Source organism: Saccostrea echinata, unplaced genomic scaffold, assembly GCF_033153115.1.
Source record: "Saccostrea echinata isolate AGI-Se365-2 ecotype Australia unplaced genomic scaffold, CSIRO_AGI_Sech_v1 ptg000002l, whole genome shotgun sequence".
NCBI lineage: Eukaryota > Metazoa > Mollusca > Bivalvia > Ostreida > Ostreidae > Saccostrea > Saccostrea echinata.
In genome coordinates this window covers 3,788,099-3,806,964 of record NW_026889751.1, presented here as the reverse complement: position 1 = coordinate 3,806,964, position 18,866 = coordinate 3,788,099, and the positions used below count along the sequence as shown (strand labels likewise).

The 18,866-nt window shown below is 32.0% G+C and overlaps 2 protein-coding genes across 2 annotated transcripts; both read right to left on the bottom strand.

Annotated features, from left to right (window-relative positions):
* Positions 1–632: 632 nt before the first annotated feature.
* Positions 633–7,212, bottom strand: LOC133205478 (putative chitinase 1). Its single transcript, XM_061341307.1, has 8 exons — positions 7,032–7,212; positions 5,649–5,823; positions 5,158–5,410; positions 4,727–4,851; positions 4,189–4,315; positions 1,491–1,661; positions 1,206–1,325; positions 633–1,084 (listed from the first exon to the last, which is right to left on the bottom strand). The coding sequence occupies exons 1-8, from the start codon at positions 7,084–7,086 to the stop codon at positions 686–688; spliced, it is 1,425 nt and encodes a 474-aa protein (XP_061197291.1). The 5' UTR covers positions 7,087–7,212; the 3' UTR covers positions 633–685.
* A 5,552-nt stretch (positions 7,213–12,764) lies between these two features.
* Positions 12,765–17,734, bottom strand: LOC133205461 (putative chitinase). Its single transcript, XM_061341283.1, has 9 exons — positions 17,649–17,734; positions 17,322–17,382; positions 15,580–15,760; positions 15,013–15,265; positions 14,761–14,885; positions 14,429–14,540; positions 13,824–13,994; positions 13,586–13,705; positions 12,765–13,499 (listed from the first exon to the last, which is right to left on the bottom strand). The coding sequence occupies exons 2-9, from the start codon at positions 17,380–17,382 to the stop codon at positions 13,107–13,109; spliced, it is 1,416 nt and encodes a 471-aa protein (XP_061197267.1). The 5' UTR covers positions 17,649–17,734; the 3' UTR covers positions 12,765–13,106.
* Between the last annotated feature and the right edge of the window lie 1,132 nt (positions 17,735–18,866).

Here is an 18,866-nt window from a genome sequence, read left to right as displayed (position 1 = left end):
TCTGACATTACTGGTAAGCATTACCACAAACGGATTCTTTTCTACAAATCACGGAACACTGGTTTAATGGATTGTATATATTCCGCGACCTGTCGCATGACGTTATTTTTGATAATTAATTTTCGATGTCATAAGGCTATTTGAAGCTTCTTTAAAACTAAAATAACATCACTCATATTTTTCATCACATCTTTTAATTTGCATAATTCACGTCACAATTACTTTGTACCGTTTACCTTTTTTATCATTATATATCTATTATCTTCATAATTATCATCAGGAAAAACTTTTAAGGAAATTTTATCACATAGCGAGATGTATCCAGAAAGTTTGCCACGTTTATGTAAGTACATGTACAGTGTGATATTGTCTCTTATGTAAAAATTAATATCTGTATATCATTTGCTTCTGATTATTATACATCAATAATTAGAATTTCTTAATTAAATAATTTTAGTACTCTTTATAGAAAATGTTTATTTTTGGAGGCACGCGTTTAAAAACGACAAAGGTAGATTCCTATCACCCGTCATCTATCCTTGGCAACTTTTGAAAACCGTACATTTATTTATTTATTTATTTATTTATTTATTTATTTATTTTGATGTCTTGGCTTTTATAAACAACAAAACTTGTATTCATAATCCATTTACTACACATTATAAAAACAAAGCATATCACAAAATCACATTGTCCATGACGGTTTATCAACCGGAGGCATTGGACTGCCACCTCGTGTAGCTGTCGCTTGTACTTGAGCCCAGAACTTGGACTGTTGCGCTTGCATTTCCGCTAATTGTTTTGTATAACGGGCTACCTCCCTCTCCTTCTTCTGTGCATTTTTGTAATCAAACGCCTCCTGATAAAAAGCCAGTTCTCTGTTAGCATGTTGTAGTTTCTTATTTAGTAAACCTACTAAAGAACCATGCTTTGCAGAAACATAGTCAACATATTCTCGCGGACCAAGTCCGTGGATGACGGCAAACGTTAGCGGCCATTTGTCGCCACATGCACCACTATGGTCATCTTGATCCATTGTCCACATGGCTACTCCACCCAGGTGGTTCTTAGCAACAAGTTGGGCCTGGAAACAATCAACCCAGTTAAGTTGTTTTATTTTTTATTACAAAAATTTAAAAACTTCATTCGTAAGAGAGCCTCGCCTTTGAGGCATAACTTTACACAACGCAAGGGAAAAAAATTACCTTTTCTCTGATGCTTCTTGGATTGTCAAACCCCACCCACTCGTCTTCAATGACGTAATATGGGACCCGCTTCTCTGGGATATATCTCTCCTGCACCCCATTACGTATTAAGTGACAAATCTACAAAACAGTAGATTTTGAATTTACCGGGTTGCAGTAAATACAAAATTTACAACATGACAATTGAAAATGTATTTACTGCACCCGGTAAATTCAAAATTTACATGACAGCATCCATTCTATGGCTAAATTAGAATTATGCTTTGCTTAAGTTTCAGTACTTACTTTATTAACAGGAATTCCTTCCCCTCCGTCAGACCCGGGGCCTATGGCAGGTGCCCCCGGCATCGTGTAGTTAGTATTCTGCAGTCTGAAGGAGCGACCGTAGTAAGACAGGCCTATCACTATCTGGTTAGGAGGTACCCCCGACATAACCCATTCCTTGGCTAAATCATTCTGAATAAAAACAAGTGTGTACAAGATGTTGCTTATTGAAGCTAGCTTTGTCGAGAGTGTCTTTGTAAATTCTATGTTACTTTGCAAAACCACAGGTACTTGTGGACAGGAACCCCCCCCCCCCCCCCCCGAATATACCCCACAGGTCAAAAAGTATTTTTATGTATTTTTTTTCATAAATTATTCTTCTAGTTCACATTTACAATGTATTACATTAAAAAAATTCAAAAAATAACGCAGAATTAACGTTTTACTAAAAAATCATACCAGCGGTATATATAAAATAGAGAAGGTAAGTCACTTCCATTTGTTTACACTTGACCCCTCTTGGATATCAGGCCCGAAATATCATTTACCTAATACATATCACCAAAATGTGTCATGATATCTTGTTTCTGTAGATATTTTTGTCTTAAATCGTGCTATTTAATTGCCCAGGCATTCCATAATAATCCGAGTATTCATCGTCAAACGTGAAAAATGCTACAAGATTTGGAAATGTCAAAGTAGAAATTACGGAAGTGATGCAAAAACGACACCTAGCCTGTAACTCTCGAGTTCCGAGTGTTATAGAACTAAGGGAAAAGTTAGAGGTCTGCGAAAAAGTTCGAGAAAATTTTGATAAAGAAGTCGAAATTGATTCATTAGAATTAAATTCTGCTTAAGATTTTCGAGATGAGCGAGGGTAGTCGTCAATATTCCCTTTAAAGGATGTTATCACTAATACCAAATAGCTGTTTAAAGATCGCTTAAACATTTATTTACAACTTACAAGACATGTAACCCCCCCCCCTTCCCCTTCTACATGGACATGCTTGCAATTAATTCCGATAATATTAAGTTTAATAATTATGTGTATTTTTTTAATATTCTTATGCGATGATTATCATTTGCCAAGGAATTTAGTGTGAGTCTTTTCAATATTAATTCTTAAGAATGAAAATCAGAACCCCATTTTTTAAAAATAATTTTCATGCTCTTCTTTACTTTCGCGTCGCACTGCTGAGTTTATTTCTGGTCTTGATTACATATATATCAAGCTGCTGTTATTTTAATTGAACAAACGGAAGCTTAACTTTTATAAAATAAAGACTTTTAAAAAAGTTCTTTAGGTACGTCTTATCTAACAGTCTTGGTTAGATAATTGCAACTTGTATTACGTAGATTTTGACGTTTAAATATTGCATGGGTTGTACAACCATTCATCAACCGGTCAATTGTTTTTCTCCAACACTGTAACTTGTAATGACGTGCACAGCCCCCGTCCCCAAATTAATCAATATTGATTATACATGTAGTGAATTCATAACAAATGGGGAAAAAAAAGATTTTTTGTACACTTTATTAAATAATCACATTTCTGTCTTTGCTTATTTTTAAAACTAGTTTATCATTCTAAATATTATATTTACTACCACATTAATTAAACGGATATCCACCTTTCCGCAGACACAATTTAATGAAAATTCCATGTCCACGCAGAAGGGGAAGGCGGCCGAGGTGGAATGGGAGGGGGGGGGGATACATGTCAAGATTATAAATTAATGTTGACGCGATTTTTAAACCGCTATTTGGTATCAGTGATAACATCCTTTAAAGGGAATATTGACGACTACCCTCGCTCATCTCGAAAATCTTAAGCAGAATTTAATTCTAATGAATCAATTTCGACTTCTTTATCAAAATTTTCTCGAACTTTTTCGCAGACCTCTAACTTTTCCCTTAGTTCTATAACACTCGGAACTCGAGAGTTACACGCCAGGTGTCGTTTTTGCATCACTTCCGTAATTTCTACTTTGACATTTCCAAATCTTGTAGCATTTTTCACGTTTGACGATGAATACTCGGATTATTATGGAATGCCTGGGCAATTAAATAGCACGATTAAAGACAAAAATATCTATCGAAACAAGATATCATGACACATTTTGGTGATATGTATTAGGTAAATGATATTTCGGGCCTGATATCCAAGAGGGGTCAAGTGTAAACAAATGGAAGAGACTTACCTTCTCTATTTTATATATACCGCTGGTATGGTTTTTTAGTAAAACGTTAATTCTGCGTTATTTTTTGAATTTTTTTAATGTAATACATTGTAAATGTGTACTAGAAGAATAATTTATGAAAAAAAATACATAAAAATACTTTTTGACCTGTGGGGTATATTCGGGGGGGGGGGGGGGTTCCTGTCAACAAGTACCTGTGTGCAAAACAAATGCGTTAATTCTTTAGGAAAAAATCTTAAAAATCATGACGTAACGATATAAACCAAATAGTAGACAATATCCATCTATAGATATTACTATTTTTATATGTATTTTAAATAAGGTTTAAAATAAGCATTTTATCACACCTGATTCACTTGAAAAAATGAATGACTGTGTTAAGATTTTCTTATTTTCAAATAAACTGTATTGTACTACAATAATGATAGCACTATTTCTGTATGGTTTGACAAATGCCCATGATATGATTTTTTTCAAAGCCAATATGCTTATTTTAAGAAGACGTAACACAGACATACAACGCTATATTTTGGTTCTTGATTGGGATTTTCTCCACCAATAAGGGGACTGTGATGGTCTGCTGTCAGGGGTTCACTCCAGTGACCATGGAGGTCATAGGTCTTCAAGTTAAAGAAATCTACTTCCCTATAGAAGAAGTAAGAATATATATATTAATTTATATTAATATAATTAACTCTACATGAATGAGAATAGAATTTCATATTCTACCCCATGAAATGTGACAGAAATAAGTGGAAGAGTATATATACAGAGGCATGATTTGGTAAATTGCAATCAAACAACTATTTTATTACTTTGATATTATTTTTCCAAGAAATCTTAGTATAATTTTACGACTCTTTCCAAATATGCATGTATTATTATGTAGAACTACTAGTATTTTATTGGTGTGCATGCTTTAGAAGGGGATCACAAAAGTTCCATAATTTGTTATCAGTTTGACAACATGGTCTACAAATCAAATGCACGTCTCTTACAAATTAAGTACACGACCCCTATCGGCTATCGGAGGTTCGGGAGTGCTGTTGGACTTACTTTGATAACTTTTTCAGGTCGTAGGAGTGCATCACACGGAAAGCAGTGGGGTCAACAGACAGCGAGAACGACAGGTGCCATTTACTATCAGGTTCCGATTCTGTCTCGATCCCATGTCTAAAACGCTGAAGGAAGTCAAGGGTCAAAAGGTATTTCAGGTTAAGAATAATGTTGGGAGTATGCTCGACACATGCAAAATATACAATATTCTGTTTTCCTTAATTGTACTCATAATTAGTCATTATAATTTTCGTAATGGTACCATATATAATTGTTTTTCATTGTGTATACCGAGTAACTGTATCTACGATTTTCTTATGTTGATTTAAAGCATCTTTCCTTTCACTAATGTAATATGTACTACACATCTTCTTACATTTGCTTATCTAAATTATCTTAGTACTATGTTATCTTTTCAATTTTATAACCACCTCGCAGAATTCAACCAGTTTTTCTCGATCATGCGCACTGCTACCTCTGAATGAGGGGTATTGCCAGTCTAAATCTATCCCATCAAAATCATGGAAGCGGAGGAAACTTATGGCCTCTGTGACGAAGGCGTCCATTGTGTCCTTGGTTTTAACCACATTTGTCCAGGCTTCACTGTCCATCATCCAACCACCCACTGACAAAACCATGTTCAAGTCCTCGTTGTGGTCACGCAATTCGTTCATTCGCTCAGGACTAAATTATATATATATATATATATATATATATATATATATATATATATATATATATATATATATATATATATATATATATATATATATAAACATGTAGATTCAGTGTAATATATTTGATTAACTTTGCTCTGTTAAAAATAGCTATAATTTAGTAAGTATACAAATTAATGTGCGTTAACTTCTTGAAAGATTATCATATACTGATCATGTATGGTATTTATTTATGTGTTTCTTACAAATGCATGTTCTCAAAGGTGTTAGGAAATTTCACGTGTTTTCCTGTATCGTCTATTGTAGCGTAAGCCAGGACTAGGTGAGTACAGTGATGAGCGTCAATGTCTTCCGGTGCCAGCGCTTGAGGACCGTCTCTGTACACAGCCCAGGCGCTGTAGTAACACATCTTTATAAATTCTGCAAAGTACAAAGGTAAATGTTAAAATTAAATGTTTAAGACGTTGTACCATGAATAATATTTTTTTTACGTAAGAATAAAGTAACGCTGTGTTGTGTTAATGATAATATCTGTTCATGAAAAATGGTGATGCTTGAAAAAAAATTGCCTTCATTTTTCTATGTCTGTCAAGTTAAGTTGGAAATAATATTTAGAAATAAAATTACTTTTTCATGAGCTGGATTTATTATCACTTTGCGTATGTATATGTACACATATTTAATTTCGTACACTTTTCATTTTTATGAAAATTTATTCAGCTTTTACAATGTATGTTCTTGTCATTACACAAATTTTGCAGTCATTTTAGACACAGAATGCCTATAAATATGTTAAATAGAAGTATGAACTATTCTCTTATTTATTCTATCGTTTTTTGAAAGTTCATTAATGGATAGTCACGCTCCAAGTGCATATATTCAATTTATCAGAAGAAAGCAGAAAAAAGAGAGAGAAGAAGCATTTACACGATATTCAAACTGATTCATGACATATTTAATGCATTCTATGTATCATCATCTTATGCACTATTTTTGTAATGATAGTCACACAGGCAGAGTTTGAAATGATTTCGAAAAAAATGCATCTTTTAAATTTTGTTAAAAGTGTACTTGAACTATTTCTAGAAATTTTAATGAAAGTTTATTTGGCAAATATTTTAATCAACATGTCACAAGAAAGGATGTCGTTTTGTTTCACACTAATGGCATTAAAATGTTCTCAAGAAACCATTATTCATCTAAAATTCTACGTATATGTAAGGTTATTCTTATGCATTCCTATGAGGAAACACCGCACATTCTAGACAGCAGAATATTTCAGGTGAATGAATTGTTTTTTACTGAAGTTCTCTCTCTCTCTCTTTCTCTCCAAAAAAATTCAATATCTGAGCACAGTAAATACAGATAAATATACACTATATTTTGGCAATAGGATGGTGGCAAGTATGCTAAAAGAGGAAATGAGATAAGGTGTCTAGAACTGTGTTTATTAAAAATTAATATACATCATTGAAGGTAAAATTATCATAACATTACTCAGAATTATTTTGAATTTTGAGAATTGACTGAAATATTTAGAGTAAACGGAAGAAATTTATGATATGATAAGGAAGACATTAAAAGTGAATTTCTGTGATAATGGACTGATTTCCTAGACGAAAACTTACCCCCACATACACACGAAAATACAGGAAATAAAACCACAAAAGCCGCGATGTTCATCTTTGCAATTAAACTCTTTAACACAATGGAAAGAAAAACCAATTATCCAAATTTACACATATCCAGAATCAAATATCTGCACCTGTTTAGTTGACCATCATCTTTCTCCTTCACTTTTAACTGGTTTAAATTTTCAACAAAATTTTTAACATTTGTCTGTCATAATTAATCATTTTTTCACATTTACATGAAAAATACAGGGAAGAACGTGTGATGAAGAGAGAAAGGCGCATTAGACAAGATTTTAATGATCCGAGTCAGGACAAATATGGTAATTTGTTCCTGTCTGTTTCTGTAATTTAATGAGCTTCAGAACCTCTCCATAATCATTGAGACTTTATTCTTGTTAAGGATTTTGTTCAATAAGAAGCTATATAATAAAATCTACAATTTGCATAGATTTTCAAGTTATTTGCAGAACTACATAACCAGTCAATAATTTGAGTTTGTCGGCTCTCATTGCTGTATGATTAACAAAGATATTTCTTACTTAAAAAACATATTTTACATGAAAATACATTAAAAAGTATTTATCAAATCTTCTGGTGTTTTGTCGTTTCTTAATGTTAAGAGATATGATTTACAGAGGAACTAAGCAACTGAGAATATTTGGATACTTGAATTTTTTCGAAACAATAATACAAAACATAAACATTGACCACAAATGGCCGACATTGCATTGCTGTGATTTCCAAGTAAGTATCTGTTGATTATTTCTGTGATATATTGGAATAACAAGCTCAGGCACCAATATTGTGACACATCTTCAGTTTTAGGAAGACGCATACTCAGGGTTTTAGCTGACAGAATTAGATTACTATGAAGTGTTAAGAAAAGAATTCTGGATGAACAAAATAGCCAAGTTATGAATATATCAAAAATGAATGTTTTACTACTGTGGAATAGGGGGTTGAATATTCGTTGTTTTCGTGGTATGACCCACGAATTCAAGTCCTCCACGAATTGTAAGATTTTAAATGTGTAACAACGCCGAACTTCTTTAAACCCGAAATTAAATCCCATTGAAACAATATTTCCTCCTCAAACCTCGAAAATTTGACACCTCGAAAATATATGATTTTACAGTATTTGACTAAAATATGCGAATGTAAAAGTTATGCAGAGAAAATTATGACTTTCCTTTTTTTTTATTAATTTTTTTTCTAATGATGTAATCATAATAAGTGGGTTTCAAATGGTTTTTTACAGTATCATTTTGCAATCATTATTTCTGTTAAACTAGTGTATTATTTCAAATAACTGAAGGGAATGCAATGAAAAAAAGGATTTAAACAAAAGCCATTCCAGACACATATTTCATAGATCATTGACCTTTAATAATTTTGATATCAGCAGAATATGGGCAGTATATTAAAATACTAGAATATAGCGAGATAACGAACAGTATTCAAGCTCCAAAGTCCATTTAAACAATACAATTCAGAAGCAGAGCAAACATCAGAGGTGGGATCACGTGTCGTGGAGGAGTGAGCATCCCATGCCGACCGGTCACACCCACGGTGTGCTCCTTGTCATGATCGGGAAATAACGGAAAAATCCATAGACAATTCAGTGAGTAAATAATGGCATAACAATTAGTATGAAAAACGTCAATCAGCAACTCAAGCATATTTTTAATATCAACTTCAGAGTACTTATGTGTACAATCAGAATATTTTTTAACAAAATAATTTTGCAAATGACCAATGACAGGGTAAGTAAATTTACAAATTCCATTTTTATTGAAAAAGCAGCTGTCAATGATGTCAAAAAGTCTGGACTTTAATTTATCGCGGGGAATGATTGTATATAGAGTTGAAAAGTCGTAAGTTTTGTGTTATTGATTTTGGTAAAAATTTTTGATTTCAAATTTTCCAAAAGTTCCCTGGAATTTTAAAGAATCAACATCTGATATACACCACTTCTCGAATATATATTGTTGCACAGTACTCTTGACGTTTCTCTTTCACTGCTGTTAATATTTTAGTGAGGAGTAAAGAAAGAGGCTTGGTGGAACATTTACTGGAACCCGTATCTTTGTTTGTAGGATTTTTATGAAGTTTCGGAATCCAATATAGATATGGTAATTCAGATTCATTTTGTTTGTTGGGAATATTAAAAATATTTAAAACTGACATATGATTTTGAAGAATTTCCTCCTTAGAAAGGGAGCTATTGGTATAAGTTGGATTACCACTTGTTGAATTAAATCCCAGTTCCTCTAAAATACAAATCAAATAATTAGCCTTAAAAACAATGTTACCTGCTTTGTCAGCTGTGACCAGTACATACTGATCGGGTAATCTATCTAATTCTGTTTCCACTTCGGAATTATTGAACACAGAAGGATAGATGGTTTTATTGCCCCTCAATCGCTTAATGCAAGATTTTAACATACATCTGATACACTTAATCCATTCTGACAATGTGTCAAAGTCTTCTTTTTCATGTCTGGCCCATCGCCTGGCGTAATCTTCCACATAGTTCACAATATTTATTATGACGCCAGTTGAAAGTTCGGGGTTCCCTCAATTTTGGCCCTTTTAAAATAAGTGATTTAAGGATCTCATTATCAACTATATTTACGTCACCAGTAATAACGTGTCCAGCAGGACTATAGTTGTAGGGTGAAGAAGAACAAGGACACGATGGAGGATTATGTTTCAGATGTTCGATACCTAGGCTCTGTAAAGTTTTCTTGAAATTAAAAAGTTTGGAAGCAATAAGTTTACTGAAGCTCTTAATAGTTCAGATATCTCGTAATTCAGTTTTTTTGTGTTATTCGATATGGTAGTATTTAGCTAGAAAATTATCAGAGAAAATTCGGACTGGCATATTTTTTAATAAATTCATTGCTCAAGCAAAACTATCATTATTGTCATTACATTTTATCATCCAAAGAGTTCAATTACTTGTTAGATTTTGCTAACTTAAAGAAAGAAAATTTTGGAAATAGTGAAATTTTTAAGGTTTTTTTTAAAATTTACTCCGAGAAGTTCCCAGAGGCCATAAGCATGAAAAATAGTTCATTAACCTATATATTTTAAAATGAAAAAAAAACACTACATTTATAGGTCTACTATACACAATAGTTAGTTTTTCATCCTCATCAATGGAATTTTTTGCCATCGATGTAAAGGTCACCCTTAAGTAAAAAATTGTACATAGTGCTGAAATGATGTGGAAGTCGAAAAATCCGAAATTCAATTATTATTTATTTCTATTGTATCACTGATCTACTTCCATCTACAAATTAAGAAATTAATCAGGCCATGAATAAATCTCTATTCAATTATTATTTATTTATATTGTTTCACTGATCTGCTTCCATCTACAAATTAAGAAATTAATCTGGCCATGAATAAATCTCCACAAATGATTGAAAATTTGACTGTTTCATGATCCTGAGGCCTGATTTGCGAAGCAGTATTAGACTTAGGACCGAATTCTAGTAATTCATAAAATATTCGTTATAAACTGACACTTTATAGTTAAAATTAACATGGCAAGGAAACATTTTTGATATTTCAAATCTTATGTACTTTCTTTACTAAAAAAGACAATGTACAAATTGGTTCACGATATAGGGAGTGTGTATGGACAATCCATCATTTTCTCGTCTAAAAAGTATTATTGACTGCAAAAGTCTTACCTGTTAGTTGGTATGAGGAGCTGCCAACCGAAAATTTTTGACGAATATAAAGTAATGAAAAATTATTTGAGACGAAACTCTTTTTACTTCCATCAGTTACCCGCAATGAAAAATAAATATTTTCTACGCAAATTATGCAAAGAAACATGATATTATATTTTCAATGTAGGGTATCTATCGTAGACAAGGTTTAATTTTTGTTGTGACGCCGTTTTTTTCTCCCCATGTAGCTTTGTTTAAGGCCAAGAGATCGATTTATTTCGAAACCTGTGATATTTTTTTTATATGCAATTGTGAACAAGCAGTGACATCTTTCAAAAACTTACATGAACCTGCAACGATTGGAAACTTTAGCCAACATGATTCACCAATAATACATAAGTTGTAATTAAAGATCAAAACCACAAAAGACCAGTCAGGACCTATCAAAAATATCTTAGAATTCGATATAACGGATTATAATTATATCGAATTTAATCTGTTAGAACAAATGTTGAATTCATTTTAACAGATTTAAAATTTTATACATAGAATTAAATTTGAATTGACTAATTTCAGAACTTACTATTTCAATAGTTCAACTCTTTTTTGCGGATTTATTAATCTCTCTCCAATCTGATATAACGAATTGTAGAATTAGTTGAAAATTTAATTTGATAGATAGATTTTTGAACTCAATATAACGAATTTAATATGTTACAATACGGAAGCCCTTTAAGACCTATGAAAAAATTTTTTGAATTCGATATTACGAATTGTTGAATTTGCTATGACGAATTTAATTCGTTAGAACATTTTTTTTGAATTCGCTATAACAAATTAAATTTCTTATTACAGATTGGTTGAATTCGTTATAACGAATTCAAAATTTTTTTTATAACACATTAAATTCATTTAAACGGATTTTAAAATTTGTTATAGCGAACAAGATTTGTTAAAACAAATTCTAAAATTTGTTATTTCGAATTTAATTCGTTAGATTAAATTCGACAATTAGGGTCTATAGATAAATATCTATGAATTCGATATAACAAATTGTAAAATTCGTTTAAACAAATTTAACTCGTAATAGCAAATTTAAGAATTCCTTTTAATGAATATAATTTGTTATTACAATTTTTTGAATTCTTTAAAATGAGCTTAATTCGTTATAACAATTTTTTTAATTCGCTAAAACGAATTAAAAAAATTGTTAAATCAGATTAAATTCGTTTTAACGAATTAAAAAGAAAATGATATAACGAATTAATTTCGTAAAACAAATTTGACGATTGTTATAGATTATAGCGAATTCAATTTTTTTTTTGATTGGTCCTAAAAAATTTTTTGAATTCTTTAAAATAGATTAAATTTGCTATATAACGAATTAAAAAAAACTGTTATAACGCATTAAATTTGTTTTAAGAAATTGGACAATTCGTTAGATTGAATTCAAAAATATTTTTGATAGGTCCTAAATGGGCTTCCGTACATGTCTATATGAAGAACTCATCTAAATAAGTAAAATCGGAACGACAAAATCTAATATAATAATCTATCAGCATATGTGCATACGTGATAAAGCAACCGATCTATATATTTACATATTTAACTTCTATTGTCTTGTCCTCTACAAAAATTAAGAACTTTTTATTTTAAATGTGTATACATGTATGACAATTGTCATATACAAATTTAAATTGAAATATTCTAAATTTTTATAGAGGACAGTCTCCTTACATCAATTACCAGTTTTATTTAATAAACAAATTATGCAAAATTTTCGATTTTTGTTCGGAACAGTAGATGTAATGAGCAAATGATGGTCAGACAGTTTCAGAAAAAGTTTCAGACAGTACATAGCTCCTTTTGGGCCGAGAGCTGTCCGATTGGTTTTATCTGGACATGCAACACATCTGATCAAGAAGAAGCATGTCTACTCAGAATGTCACAGCGAATGTATCCACATTCAAAGTAGTGCCACATACATGTACCCCCATAACTGAACATTTGATGAGGATATTTGATGAACCTAAATACGATAAAATTTAATAATTTTGTAGACATTCTTTAATCTTCAAATTGTATCCTTATCCTCGAAAAAAGTAACACCAATGAAAAATACACATATAAGTATTGACAACATCAAATGACAGAACTGTTTATAGTTTTTCTAATCCCAAGTATTGCTCATTTATGCCGAATATTATTGAAATTAGATGTTTGAGAGAGACAGCTGATTGTCAGCAATTTGACCTGTCGTACAACAGGTACCGTCATCAGAGAAATATTACAATACTCTATCGACCAAAACAAATTGTGATAAGAATTCACAATAAAAAACATTTTATATTACATGGAGAATAAATTATTTGAAAATATCTGTCATCTACCATGTAAATGATCTCTTATTGACAGGAGGAAGTTCAAATGGTTTATTCATCATGGCCTGAACACTAGCCACTTGAGCCGTCATCTTGCCCATAGCGACTTCTTGCTCTTTTTGGAGACTGATAATTTTGGCATCCATTTTCTCCACCATGTGCTTTTTTCCCGCCATTAAGTATGCTCGCCTAGACACACGAGCGCTATTGATTTTGGTTCGGTAGATCTCTCCAATGGCCATGTTTTTACGCTGCACATACAACATGTATGCCTGTAGTCCGTTGATGACAGACATTGTCAGTGGAAACTTCCCTGCACCACAAGCCCCTGAATGATCATCCATATCCAGAGAGTAGAGCAAAACGCCAGCCAAAGCTTTGTCGAAGACAAAGGCTGCCTATAATAAAACGTTAAACAATGACAAAAGAAGATTAGTTAAAACCAAATTGTGGATCATATCCCAAAGATTTAAATCATATTTACCTTATTCATAACGCTTCTTTGATTATCGTAGCCTATCCATTCATCGCCTTGAACAAGGTAAGGCACTTGTTGAGAAGGAATGAAACTTTCATTCAATCCACTCCTTATAAGATGGCAGAGCTGCAAAGTTTAAAGAAAGAAATAAATGAACTATCTAATTGATAACTGTCTCAAATATTTATACATGTATATCGAAAAGAAAAAGGTAAAATAGAGAGAAAGAGAGAGATAGAATTACATGTTTGATTGGTATTCCGTCTCCATTGTCGGATCCAGGCCCAATGACAGGAGCTCCAGGCATCGACATAGCGGTGTTTTCCAAGCGATATGATCGACCAAAGAATGGAATCCCCACAATCATCTTGTGGGCTGGAACCCCTTTTTGCTCCCACAAAGCCACCAAATCTTCCTTTAATATAAATGTATATCGTGTAAAAAAAATATCAAGTCTAATTTTTCGAAAATATCGAAGTTTCAATTTTCTTTTCAGACAAAACGAAATGCTGTTACATTTACAATGTATTTACTATATGTATATATTCATGACTTATTAAACCTTTCAAAAATAATTCACAAAGTAAATGAATACTTTCATGTTTTTAGAAAAAATGTGAATTTTTATACTTTTATGAGTACACTGTTACGAAGTAAACCCATTATTGTTTATGAACACTTAATCCTACAACAGAATTGTTGATTTTCTCACATTTATATCATAAATATACTAAGTTAAGAGCAGATTCTACTCAAAGGGATTGTGTAGAAGTTTTAAAACTTGTTTATCTCCAAAAGCAGAGTTTAGAAACGCAATAAACAGCATATCAATTGTAAACAGATACTCACAACATTATTGAAACCTTTAGGTCCTACCAGTGCGCTGTGATGTCTTGCCAACATTGGGTCATCCCAGTGACCGTAGAGATCATACATTTTTAAATTGATGTAGTGGGCCTTACTTAAAGAAAAATTTAATATGCATTACTTCTGAGCAAAACCTAGAAGATAATTTGAAATCAATTCCGACTTTAAACTAAGAAGATGAATAGCTCAGATATATTTTCGCTTTGAAATAACAGTTAAACGTAATGTTATAGGGTTTGGATGATGTTAAACAAAATGATAAAGGTCTTTTGATAAGAAATCTGGAAACATGGATTGTTTGTTATTTGGTTTACCTTGACAAACGGGGTATATCATAACCGAAATGCATCACTGGTAACAGAGGATGAAATGTCAGGGTAAATGTCAGTTTCCACTTAATGTCTGGGATTTCCTCGATATCAAATTCAAGGGCAATCACCTAAAAAGAAATATTTAAAAATTTTGCTGCATTACTAGTGTTACAGTATTAGTTTTGTGTCTATTGTTTTCTGCTTTTGTTCTTCAGAAGACTTCGCGATGAGGTTGTGCTATTTAATGCTACTTACATCACAGAGATCAGCGAATCTTTTCTTGTCCTGCAGATTACTTTCTCTCAGTGCTGGGAACTGCCAATCGAAATCGAGACCATCAAAGTCAAAGCGTCTTAGATATATAATAACCCACTTGGTAAACTTTAGCATGTTTTCTCGAGAAGAAACGAGTCTCGAAAATCCTTCTCCCCCTTTGTCCCAACCCCCAACAGACAAAATCATGTTGAGACGATGATTCAACTTTCTCAGACGAATTATTCTTTGGTATCTGAGAAAAGCAAACAGAAGTCCATTTAGAATTAGAAAAAATAGAAATGGAACTTATGTATCTATGTATGTAAGTTTATTTGCAATATAAGAGGGTTGTCCCAGAAAAACACACTCTTAGATATTTCATAAACTACTAGACCATTTTTTAGCACATTGTTGGGAAATGATATATTTAGCCATTTTGACAAAATATTATAAAGATTTTGAAGAAAGAACCTTGTTGTCTGTAGGGGAAATGTTTCAATCAAACCAATATCATATAAAACAAAGTCACGTATAATTTTATCTTGCATGAATAAAGAGGCAACATACAAATAATTTTCTTCAAAGTGATCAGGGTCTTTTAGCCGGATTCCCGTCTCGTCGATTTCAGCGAAGGAGAAGACGATATGGGTACACATAAAGGGGTCGATGTCTTCCGGTTGTAATCCATGAGCTCCATCACGTGCTATCGCAAAACCATTGTAGACACAGAACCGCTTGAAGTGCTGTCCTGTTAAACATTTTTAAAAATTCTTCCACTTTTGACTTGAAATTCAAACGTTCATAAAAATGATATTAAAATGATGATTCAACAATACAGTAAATTCAGAGAATGGATATTATACATTTATTGAGTGGGTTCGAGGGCAAAATGCGTTTTGTCGACCCCTCGAACCAAACCGTTTGCCTTTGACCTAACTTTTGTCGGACCCAAGAACCAAACTATTTGCCTGAGGCCGTTAGGTCAAAGGCAAACGGTTTGGTTCGAGGGGTCGACAAAACTCATTTTGCCCTCGAACCCACTCAATAATTGTTTTGATATATATTTTACTTTTTTATTTTGACGCCGTCACGGTTCCTCAGTCGGTAGAGCGCTCGCTCCATGATCGGATGGTCGTGTGTTCGAATCACGGCTACGACTGACCTAAGTCTATGAAAAATATCTAGCAACTGTTCTTTCACCAAGCGCTCGGCACTTTAAAGTGAAAGTTGCGGGTCCTTCGGATGAGACCTTAAAAACCGAGGCCCCATGTCACGGTAGGCGTTGGCACGATAAAGAATCCTCACTGTTCAATGGCCCTGAGTGCTGAGTAAAAGTCTAAATTTGAAGCCCTTCACCGGTATATGGTGACGTCTCTATATGAGTGAAAAATTCTCGAAAGGGACGTAAAACAACATATAACCAATCAATCGATCAATTTCATTTTGACATACATGTATCTTAAGATATTATCTTGCGCTGGCTTCCATGTTTGATATAGCTGATCCCGCCTCTAGTGTGACGTTAAAAAAGTCGAAGCGTCCAATATCTCATCGACAGGTCCAATATATCTCGCTCAGCGATCCAACATTGATTTTTTTGACCGCTCAGAAAATATTGGAAATGTTAGATTTTTTTAGTAAAGATTTATATACAAAACATTTTTATAACAAAATGAATTATCATTTTTTATATGCTTGTCATTAAAAAATGTTATTGGTGATCGTGTTGTATTTTCTATAATCTGTAAATTCCTTTGTTTTATTTTTCATGTGTTTACTTTCATCAATTTGCTGCAAGGATTGACTATTTTTATTTCTTTTGTATTTCTTTGAAATGAAAAAATAAAAGATACTACAATTCATCATGTATAAAAAGATAAAACAGTAAATTAAGAATCGCTGACGTTTCAGTGTGTATTTATATATAGAATATGCAACATGAAATTAGATGAGGCTATTGTTTAATTACTTAGACATTCTGTTTCTCTGCAATTATATCATTGCTAGTGATTTATTAAACGTCTACATTTATGTTAAACTATACGTCATCTAAACTTAACTCATTTACATTTCATATATCACTCAATTTCCGTAAAGTCTCGCCTACTGAAGTGCTTCCAACACTCGTCCGACATGAAGGGTTAGAAAAAATGGAAATGAACTTTATACAGTATTCATTTAATTGCCAAAATATCATTGTTTGTATCAAAATCCAAACATTTCAGGAAAACAAAATATTATTCAAATTATAAGTATCAATTTTCCTTCAAATATGTTAAAGTACCTATGTTATTTTTCACGGAACTCACCTTGAACAAAAGCTAGTGAAATCACAGCGATGAAAAGACTCAGTATTGTGTATGTGTTCATCTGCAAATAAAAAAATCCTCATATAACTTTGAAAAACAGAAATAATGATAAAACTTGGATACATTATCTAAATTTAGCTTTCAACATTTGAAAATACGTGATTTGTTTACAATTAAAAAAGCACATAAGATCTATCTATTTTCACTTTCAAAATCATATCCTTTTTCGCATGATAATTTAAAATATATATATATATATATATATATATTGGTTACTGATTTAGAATACAAAATTATATTATTGATACTACATTAAGATTGGCTTACCTCCTTACGTTATGTTCTCACACTAGTGCTAAAATAGAGTCGCCATTAAACTACACAGGAAATGATGTACAGAATTTCATATTTATGCAAATGACATTCACCTGAGAATCAATTCATAAGTTAATGAATAAAATACAATCAGGACAAATCATGTACTGTCTGATTACTGTTTTCTATTTTTAATTAATCACCCTTGACAGTAACTAGTGTATGTGGTTCCGAGATAAAACAAAAAAAGTTTCATCAGAAAAAATGAACATGAGAAGGGTTTTTGATTTTACTTAAATTGAAGTTTATAGATGTATTGCTAGATTTTTTTTCCCCAAAATAACGGTATTGATTTTTGCATTTTCATGATGGACATTTTTTTATGCATTGATTTTGTAACGTCATCAACATATCAAAAGCATAGAATGATCTATTTTACATTCATATAATTTACGAATGTTTGTAGTGTTTGGTTTTACTTTAATATGTTATTCGTGAGAGTGCAATCAAGCACAAAATGTTCGTATATTCTTGGAACGTTTCTTTCTTTTTTTTTTTTTAATTCTAAAAAAGATTTGAAAGCATCTTTTAAATACTTGATATGATTTATTAATGTATGTATAAATAGATTTTAAATCAACGTTAAATATTAATTATAATTCAAATCAGAAGCTATTTATGCAAAAGGTCCTCATTAGAAACGCAAAATAAGCACATGTCTGAAAATTGAAGACAGATGTAAAACTACAATATAAGACGAAGAGCAAAAAATGCAAACATCATCGTAAATTTATATTGCACATTATTTCAAAACAGTCGATATTCACAAACAAAAATCATACTATAAAGCGATGTTTCAGAAATTTGAATTAATAACAACAACAAAAATAAACAAAAACAAAAACAAAAAACAACACAAAAGGATTTGCAATTGCTTAAATCTAATCAATGTTTGTGTAACTTTCAATAAAATTTTCTCAAACTAAGAGAAATCCAACCAACAAATAAGTAATGAAAGTGATTTTTGAATACTGTAGATTCCTTATTTTACACGAGTACTTAATATCGCGAAATGGCCCAAGGTCGTCAAATCGCGAGAACAATAATTCGCGAATGGGTGATTTATCTAGAGATTTTACATACATTAAAGCACAATAAAAATAAAAGAAAATAATTTTATTTCGCGAGTGGTGCTTCTCGCGTAATTAGGCGATAATTTATTCTTGGTGT

Coding starts and splice junctions, on each gene's coding strand:
- LOC133205478 (XM_061341307.1), bottom strand. CDS start 7,086: ATGAACATCGCGGCTTTTGTGGTTTTATTTCCTGTATTTTCGTGTGTA. Junction 5,411..5,648: donor ACCTTTGAGAACATGCATTT/GTAAGAAACACA, acceptor TATATAATTTAG/TCCTGAGCGAATGAACGAAT. Junction 1,085..1,205: donor CAAGAAGCATCAGAGAAAAG/GTAATTTTTTTC, acceptor GATTGTTTCCAG/GCCCAACTTGTTGCTAAGAA.
- LOC133205461 (XM_061341283.1), bottom strand. CDS start 17,382: ATGAACACATACACAATACTGAGTCTTTTCATCGCTGTGATTTCACTA. Junction 15,761..17,321: donor TTCACTAGCTTTTGTTCAAG/GTGAGTTCCGTG, acceptor AATGTTTAACAG/GACAGCACTTCAAGCGGTTC. Junction 14,541..14,760: donor GATATACCCCGTTTGTCAAG/GTAAACCAAATA, acceptor TTTTTCTTTAAG/TAAGGCCCACTACATCAATT.